At 39.2% G+C, this 9,192-nt stretch overlaps 1 protein-coding gene across 4 annotated transcripts in view; it reads right to left on the bottom strand.

The window, feature by feature from the left end:
• The window catches only part of DSE (dermatan sulfate epimerase), a 71,569-nt gene that overhangs the window by 43,596 nt on the left and 18,781 nt on the right, over positions 1–9,192 (bottom strand). For 3 of the 4 annotated variants that reach the window (XM_029945586.1, XM_029945587.1, XM_029945585.1), the window contains exon 2: positions 2,795–3,263. In XM_029945586.1, the coding sequence (XP_029801446.1) occupies positions 2,795–3,210 (416 nt within the window). In that variant the 5' untranslated portion in view covers positions 3,211–3,263. Of the gene's footprint in view, positions 1–2,794; positions 3,264–9,192 lie in introns of those variants that run through there. The other variant, XM_029945588.1, reaches the window with a different exon arrangement.

The raw sequence follows: 9,192 nt of genomic DNA, 5'->3' as shown, positions 1-9,192 counted from the left end.
GTTAGACGCTTAACTGACTAAGCCACCCAGGCGCCCCTAAATTTGATTTTTAGAACTAAGTTAAGAACAAGCTTAAACTACTCTGTTACTTTTATTATTATGAAGAAGTTAGAACAAAAGAACGTGTGAGAGAGCATGTGGCATTCTGCAAAGACACATACAGCACACAGATAGGATTCATCTTTCTGCGGTGCCCACTCACTGGGGTACTGGGAGACACATGCAAGTATAGTACTAAAAGGAGAAAGAAGTTTGTATGCTGTTGTTTTTCAATCATTACCAACCTCATGATTAATCTTTTGGACTCCCTTTGTACTTTATGGTATGCATTATATAAAATGGATACGTAACATGATCAGTATAATTAGACCATATTTTCCTTTAACTTTTCTTTTACAGTGGCCCAAGAGCCTTAAATACATGAATACAGAGATACTACCTTTTAGCTCTTTACCTACAAAATGCTCAACTGAAAAATAAACCACATTAATACATTTATAGGCATGTATATCTCAGATGTACTTTTTAATACCAGATAAAAGACACATCACTGTTATGTTCCCCTAAGCCTTCTTCATTGGTGTTACCTTCAGATTCTTATATGCATAAAAAAAGGGACCAGGGGAGCATCACTGAGCATTTTAATGGAACAAAGCTAAAAGGAAAATTTTGTGAGTTAAATAGATGTTCTAGTTTAGAAAGTCACTTGACCAAAGATGAGTACAATCTCCAAATAAATCTCAAACACTGGGGTGCCTGGGTGGCTCAGTCAGTTAAGCATCCAACTCTTGATTTTGGCTCAGGTCATGATCTCACAGTTTGTGGGATCAAGCTTCTTGTCAGGCTCTGAGCTGACAGTATGGAGTCTGCTTGGGATTCTCCTTCTCCCTCCCTCTCCCTGCCTCTCTGCCCCTCTCCTCCTTGTGCACACACACTCTCTCTCTCTCAAAATAAATAAACATTAAAGAAAGAAAGTAAGAAAGATGAAAAGAAAGGGTGCCTAGATGATTCAGTCAGTTAAGTGTCAGCTCTTGACTTCAGCTCAGGTCATGATCTCACAGTTTGTGAATTCAAGCCCCACAAGAGGCTCTATGCTAACAGAGCCAGCTTGGGATTCTCTCTCTCTCTCTCTCTCTCTCCCTTTCTACTCTTCCCCAGTTTGTGTGCTCTCTTTCTCTCTCTCTCTCTCTCTCTCAAAATAAATAAATAAACTTAAAAAAAGAAAAAAGTAGCTTCATAGACAACAAAGTTTTTTTCCTCCTAAGTAAAGTATTTAATGGTTGCCATTTTTAACCAGTGGCACAAGGTCAAATGCATAATTATAACATGTGGTAATATAATTTTGTAGTTCAAATATCAAATCAATTTCACATCTTTTATTTTCTTTCTTGGTGTCAGAAATAGAGTAAAATCGGTTAATTAAAACCAAAATCAGAAACTACTGCATACATGTCTCAGTTTTGAAACAAACCAAATAAAAAGGTTGCTTTCAACCTAAAACATTACAAGCTTCAAAATGAATTATACACACCTAACAACGAATCTTAAAAGTCAGCTCTGATATGGCTTTAACATCAGGTCTTCCATAATGTTTTTCATCAAGAAATTCTACAAAATCCTTCAAACTCTATAAGCAAACAGCATTCTTTATCATATTGGCAGAAATTTAGGAAGAATTAAATTTCATTACCATATTGACAAAATTCAGGAAGCTTGCAAATGACCATTCTTCACCCCTGTGAAGCAACTCATCACAGCGTTATATGTATTCACTGATTTTTTTCTAAGCATTGAAAAGTGAGCTCTCTATAGCTATATAAAAAAGTAGCAGCCTTTGTAATTTTAAAAGGATATTTCGTATAATTTGTATTTTTTTGGTGAAATTTTACCATGAATATGTATTAAAATACAGTTTAACTATGTAAGTGATGAACCATGGGAATCTGCCCCCAAAACCAAGAGCACACTGTATACACTGTATGTTAGCCAACTTCACAATAAATTATATTAAAAATAAATAAATAAAATAAAAACGTGGTAACAGCAAAAGAAACAAAACAAAAACAAAAAACACAGTTTAAGTAAGAATACCCACAGGATCCCTGATCAACTCATTTCCTACCTTTTCTGAAAGCAGGTAGACACATTCATTATAAACAAATAAAGTAAATTTAAGCTAATCAACAAGGGACAGCAAGTTTGCTTTCAAATCTTAGAACATCTGAGGTATATTACGATGTAATTAGAATTCCTCACATAATTATACTACATCAGTTTTCCTAATGTTGGTAGGTATTGGATAAGTATAGTTTGGTAGCTATTGGATAAGATCTAGTTTATAAACTGCCAGTTAATCCTATCACATTCATTTTTTAGCTCCTAATTATCATAAAATGTAAAGAGATCCTAATTGGCTGAAATCTCTTGCTGACAGAAATTTTAACCACTTGGGAGTCAATCAGAATCTAAAGCCAGATGACCATAATACATGCTTGGTAAACAAGGGGGAAGAATTCTCAACAATCGAGATGATAGTATTTACTCGATTCAACAAATTATGTTTTGTCTGGTTAGGCTGTATCTAAATATTTTCCTGCTACCTTTAAACACGGACGTTACTGGGTCTTTTCAAACTATGGACCATTCACCGCTGACACCGCAGATACAAGTAACTCCTCCCCTTCACTTGCACACACCTCTGTGAAAATCTGGCCCCTGAAATTTCATCTGAGTATGAATTCGTTCCCTTAAATTACAGAGTTAATGCAGTAAGAAGAAAAAGACAAAAATCTACCAACTAGGCTGAGCTGCCATCCTCTCCATGTAGTCTTTGGCCATGTCTCGGGCTTCAATGTTCTCAGGATACAGCACACAGAACATTGCCAAGGCGCCCAAGTTGTTGCCGTAAATTTCATTCCAGCGGGCGCTGTAGTCCTTGGGGTCCCAGGGAGGGAGGTACTCCAAGGGGCTGGAGAGCATGGTGTGCACGGCCTCGGTGAGTCGGGCGGCAATGTGCTCGTGCGAGCCGGCGGCCCTGAGCCGGAGCTCTGCCACCTCTGCCCTGGAGAAGAACAGCATCGGGTGGCTGTCGTAGTTGGCGTTGATGAAGGGAATCATGACTTCTGGGTTCTCATCAGTGATGTAAGCTGACGCAAAGCAAAACAAATATATGAAAAACACACTGGGAGCCCCCCGTGTGTGAGTCCTCATCGTGGCATCAGATCTCCAAGTCTCCAAGGCAGCCAGACCATCTTCGAAAGATCCTGCACACGGACGAAGGGAGAAAAGGGTGTGTCAACCAGGGAAACGTGACAACTCAGAAACACAACCTTGCTTATATTAAGAGGTCTAAATACTTAAAAATAAAGCTTATGTATTTAGATTTTCAAAAAATACAACAAAGATCTGACATAGGAAGAGACTTACTAAAACCTAATAATTTAGTCATGGGAATAAAAGGTACAACATAATGGGTAATATGATCAATGGTATTATGATAGCATTTATAGTGACAGATGGTAGCTATGTTTGTGGTGAAACTGCCAAATCACTAAGTTGTTCACCCAAAACTAATATAATACTGTGTCTCAACTATACTCAAATAAAAATAAGTAATCTAATTTTATTAATTAATCAATTAAACATGATGCATCAGACATGTGTTCACTGAGGGAAACCATGTAATATTTGCTCAAGTAGGGAAGACAAACTCTCCTTGGCATTTTTCTCACACTTTGTCATACAAAGGTTTAGATTTTATGGTATTTTTTAGACATTAATATGAAAACCACAATAACCAAAAGTTGGCGGTGAAATGTTGTCTGGGAATCTGAACAGACATTAGGAAAGAAGAAAAAATCCTGTCTTTCCTTCTTTCTTTTCTTAAGTAGGCTTCGCCCCCATTGTGAAGCCCAATGCAGGGCTTGAATTCACAACCTTGAGATCAAGACCTGAGCTGAGATCAAGAGCCAGATGCTTAAGTAATTGAACCACCCAGGCATCCTAATCCTGTCTTTCTTCATACAGGCTTCTTTACTCTGGCTTCTCCCAGCTTCCTAACAACATGCATTCTAAAGCAGGGATTAGGATCAATACATTTGTAAGAATGTGAGCAGACAAAATATTTACGAGTTAGGCTATATTCTCTGAGTCAGAAGGTGGGGACAGAGAAGACAAAGCAGTGTAACCGGCAGCCAAGCCGCTGCAATCCCTGGGCTGACATCAGCAAGCATGCGGTGAAAGACCAGACAAGGAGCTGCTGGGACGAGAAACTGACAGGCCTTCATTCAGAAAACAAAATCCCAGAATCAAAAGGCTGAAAGAACACGTGTGCATTTCCCCCTTATTATTTGACACCGCTGCCTACTTTTTCATTTTGCACATGGGATTTTGGTGCGTCATCCAGTAAGTCAGACACTGAAACCAAGCTCATATTTTCTTAACTGCTTAACTTTCTTAAAAACCCTTTTCTTCAGTGGCACAGGTTAAAAGAACGTCTTACAAATACAAGAACATTTTAAAAAAGAGAGAGAAAAGAAGAAAGAAAACCTCAGCTTAGTCTATGTCCCACATCTGGGATAAAGCAGGCATAAAATCCCCCAGAGGAAAGTCAGGGAATTCTTAAAATTCTTCAGAGGGGAAAGGTTATAGAAAGCAGACCAGAAAAAGACAGTTTTATGTAAATAATGAACAGTAGTTTTCAATTATTAAAGAGAGAAACTGATGGAGAAAAATCAACCTCCCCAGCTGAACACAAACTATTTTTCCAAGGAAAAACTGCTTCATCACTTTTCACCAGAAAGAAAACTAAAGATTTATCACACACTGGAGATCAATCCACGTTCTCAACTTGCTGTATCACCAACAGAAAGGCAATATGGCATCACTTATGGAGGCTGCCATTAATTCTAGTATTCTTTATATTTCTGAATGTGTTTTAGACTGCACATATGAAATTCAATGGCAGCAATTTTGCGAACCATTTTAGATATATTTCAAGAGTAGAACTTGTGATAAAAGTAATTTATTTAGCCATGCTAAATAAAATATATAAAATAGAAATAACTCTTGGACTCTACTCATATTATGTCTAGCACCCAAAGCCTCAAGGCAGCTGGCCAGACCCTTCAAGGTCAGAGGCCTGGCCAAAAGAAATAGCCGTCTGTGGTTATGTCTGAGGAGGGGTGTGGTCTCTGGCAACACAGAGACATGGCTGGGTCTGAAGTAATGCTTAGTCCCCACTGCCCTCACCTCCACCCTGAGGTTTATTTTTTGCTCTTTTTCATTGAACATCCATGCTAATAATTCAAAAAAGAGCCTGCATATGTTAAATCCCCCAAAGTCTAAGTCTGGATGCACTCATCAATGCAATTAACACTATGGAGGTTTGAGACACCCAGGTTGAGGATAGAAGTTTTTCCTTTAAATGATGCTTCCATGCATAGTATTGAAGATCTTCTCTCAAGTAGTCATTTTTTAATGTGTAGCTCACGTTCTAGGTGTTTGTGAAGTGCTGGGTTTTGGGGGGATGGCTAAGAACCTACGGGGAGACTAGAATTTGTCTCAGATCCTGTACCAACATTCCCTAAACGTTGCTAAAGGCGGATTGGTTTTATTCTCTTCCTCCTCCTCTATGCATACTATCCTCCCACCAGGTGCAGAGTCACAGAGGTAGTGGGGCTGGCTCCAGAGGGTCCCTCACAATGCAGGACTCATGCTGTGATCCCAGCCACCTCTGCCATATCACGTCCAGTTACGCAGGTCATGGCTGAGTGTATTTAAACAAGAAGAGCTGCTCCTGAAGCACAGAACCTCATTAAGATGTTGCTTTGGGAATGAAGCCATCTCAATATGCCAACTGTTATTGAAAGTTCCCTAGTTATTGCTTCAAATTCACATGCGGGTGTCAGGGCAGAAAGGCGGTGAGCTATCACACATTTAAAACATTATTTCTTGTTGAAATACCATGTGGGCCAATGCAGAACCCAGATAAATTCCACAGAACAATCACCTACAAAGACTGCCTGAGAAGAAAGGACCACAGCATTCATCATGTCACAGACTATGTGCCGCCTTATTATATTGCATTCACCCACCCAGCCTCCACTGCCTTCCTGGTGATTAAGGCCTTTGTTCATCTACCCATAGTGTTCATGGCTTCTGTATCTGGCACATACTTGTATCACATGGAACTGTTTTGGCAGTTTATATGCTGTGCCTCACACAAGGTGGGGCCATTGCTTCCTCTCTGCATCACAGGGCTTAGCACTGGGCTTGACAAGGAAAAGGCAGCTCCTAGATGCTGGCTGAACAGAATTAACCCTTGGTCTTGGGACCGGCAAAGTAGATACCACTAAAAACGAGGAAGGAGAAACCCTATTCCCCCTTATTTGAAGTTAAAGCAAGTTTAGAATTATTCAGAAAAAAAAAAATCTGCTAGGAAACTAATAGAGGAAAATGTTTACAAGGCCTAGACATTCCTGTAGCCTAAAAGTGATTTTCAAAGAAAGCAGGAAAAGAAAAAAATCAAACCTCATTAAGGCCTAACACAAACTACAGGGAGACCTCTAACATCTTAAAACTGTCTAGAAAACTCCACTGAAAAGCCCCTATTTCCAGTCTTTGGGATTCCTATTTAAACTTCCACTTTCTGGGGGAATCAGGGTGACTCAGTTGGTTAAGCTTCTGACTTTAGCGCAGGTCGTGATTTCACAATTTGTGGGTTCAAGCCCCACATCAGGCTCTGCACTGACAGGGTGGAGCCTGGAGCCTGTTTCAGACTGTGTGTCTCCCCTACTCTCTCTGTCCCACCCCCACTTGTGCGTGCTCTCTCTCTTTCTCAAAAAAAAAATATATATATATATATTTATTTAAACTTCTACCTTCAGCATTCTGTATACCACTGTGTAAAGAGCTGAAATTACATGAAAGGAGCATTTCTTGAGATAATTTTAGGTAGACCACAGATGGACAGGTTTTATGCCAACTTATTTCAACGTATGTTAGGAAAAACTGTAACTAGTACATTTAACCTGAATTTTTAACAGCAGGTATAAAGTTCCTATTTAAAAAAAATTTAAGTTTAAAAGTATATATTAAAAAAAGTAAATGGAGAAGGCAAAAATTGTTGAAGGTGGTAGCTGAATGACTATTGGGAGATGTTGAAATCCTGAGTAGAACAATGGCCACTGAGTTTACCAGAATGGCCAACTAGGGGGGCACCTTGCATGGCTCAGGAGGTTGAGAGTCTGACTTTGGCTCAGGTCATAATCTCACAGTTCCTGAATCTGAGCCCTGTGTTGGGCTTTGTGCTGACAGCTTGGAGGGTGCACACACACACAGTCATACAGACACACACACAGTCACTCACACAGACACACGCTGGACAAGTCTATACTTCCAGATGTCTGTGGATGATCTCTCAGGCCTTTCTCCCCCTAGTTCAGTGTGTTGCAGACACAGTAGAGCACTGTCCACTCCCTTAAATCTTCAGGCTGCATTTGGCCCAGCTCAGGAGCATGGCATTTTCAATATGGCAAAATCCTGGGCGATGCTCAACAGCTGCCACTAATATTTCAGTTTACCCATAATTCAATTCTCGGGCTAGTTCTGAATGACTCTACTAAGCCTCATTTCCCCCTAAGTCTTTCCTCTTCTCCTATAACACATTAACTTTCCTTATCCTGTTTTTCTTCCCATTCTTTTGTCTCACTCAACAGAGCTCAGAAAGCAAAACATTCCTAAAATTTGACCTAATCAATGACTATGATATCCTGCAGTCATTTAAGAATTAACCTGTCACTACCAGATAATTGAGACAGCAGTTGGATCATCTCCGCCCTGCTTATATCAGCAGCAGTCCAAAGTTTGACATTATGCTTAGGCCAACTCAAATAATACAAAAGGTGTTTAACAAGATGCCTCAATTCTTTAAGTAGGTCCTCACAAAGCAACAATAAGCCTAAAATTATTTGCTTTAATCCTGGTTCCAACAATCTACTGTAGCTGTTATGATCAATGACAGAGAAATTTTGTGTAAAACACTTTTCACACATTTGATCTTTTACTTTATAACAACTTAATTTAACAGTGTTTAGAGTTTGTGTCTACTGATACTCTAACAGTATCTTACAGACAGAACTTACAGACAGATCTCTTAAATCCTAAGCCAACATTCTTTTCTTTAACAAAATTTTTAACAATATTCAGTGACACTAAAGGTCCCATTTTTGCCATCCTTACACAAAGAAAGCACAGAAAGAATATGCTGAGAAGGAAAAGAACTAAAAACTAGACTGGTAACATCGAGCTTCAAAAATGAAGTAGGTTTCCAAATGGTCTGGCTTGGTTAATAAATGAAACACACGATAATACAAAAGTTCTTTCAATTTCCCTGGCTTTAGAAAATACAGAAAGTATAAGGATTGAAGACTGAGAATACCATGTAGAAAGTAAAACACATCCCCAATTAAGATGGATTAAAAATGCTCTTACGTTACGATTAACACCGGGCATGGAGCTGGGCAGACAGGAGTATAAATCCCTACTCTGCTGTCTGCTAGTTTTGATCAACTGACTCCTGCTTTCAAAGTCTCCATGCTTTCATCCATAAATGATCCCATCTTCATAGACTGATTAAATATTATGTGATGCACTTCACATAGAGCCTGACGTGAAGTAAGGGCTCTATAAGTATCTTTTTAAATGTTTCTTTATTTTTGAGGGCACGGGACGGGCAGAGAGAGAGGGAGACATAATCTGAAACAGGTCCCAGGCTCTGAACTGTCATGTCAGCACAGAGCCTGAACCAGGGCTTGAACCTGAGAACTGCGATCATGACCTGAGCTGAAGTCGGACACTTAACCGACTGAGCCCAGGCACCCCAGAGCTCTATAAATATTTTTAATAAAAGGAAAGAAGTTTTGGGCATGCAAAGTTATATTAACCCATCCACAGAACTTTTTTTGAAAGAACAAGAAGCAAAAGAAGGAGAATTACAGATATTAACTGACTGAGCAAGGTCGAGTGCTTGTTAGAAACTTAGCTGAAACTCAAGCACAATCAATGCTTCTGACTCTAATACAGATTTCATTAGTAAACTCAACACTCACTGGAAAAGAAAGAATAAAGCCCTTGAGATTTTTCAAGTAATGGGCAGCGGTTTTCAAAGAAAATTCTTTTCAAAGAAAAAAA

Source organism: Suricata suricatta, chromosome 7, assembly GCF_006229205.1.
Source record: "Suricata suricatta isolate VVHF042 chromosome 7, meerkat_22Aug2017_6uvM2_HiC, whole genome shotgun sequence".
Lineage (NCBI taxonomy): Eukaryota > Metazoa > Chordata > Mammalia > Carnivora > Herpestidae > Suricata > Suricata suricatta.
Note: the sequence above shows the minus strand (reverse complement) of the source record. Positions and strands in the feature narration are given on the sequence as shown.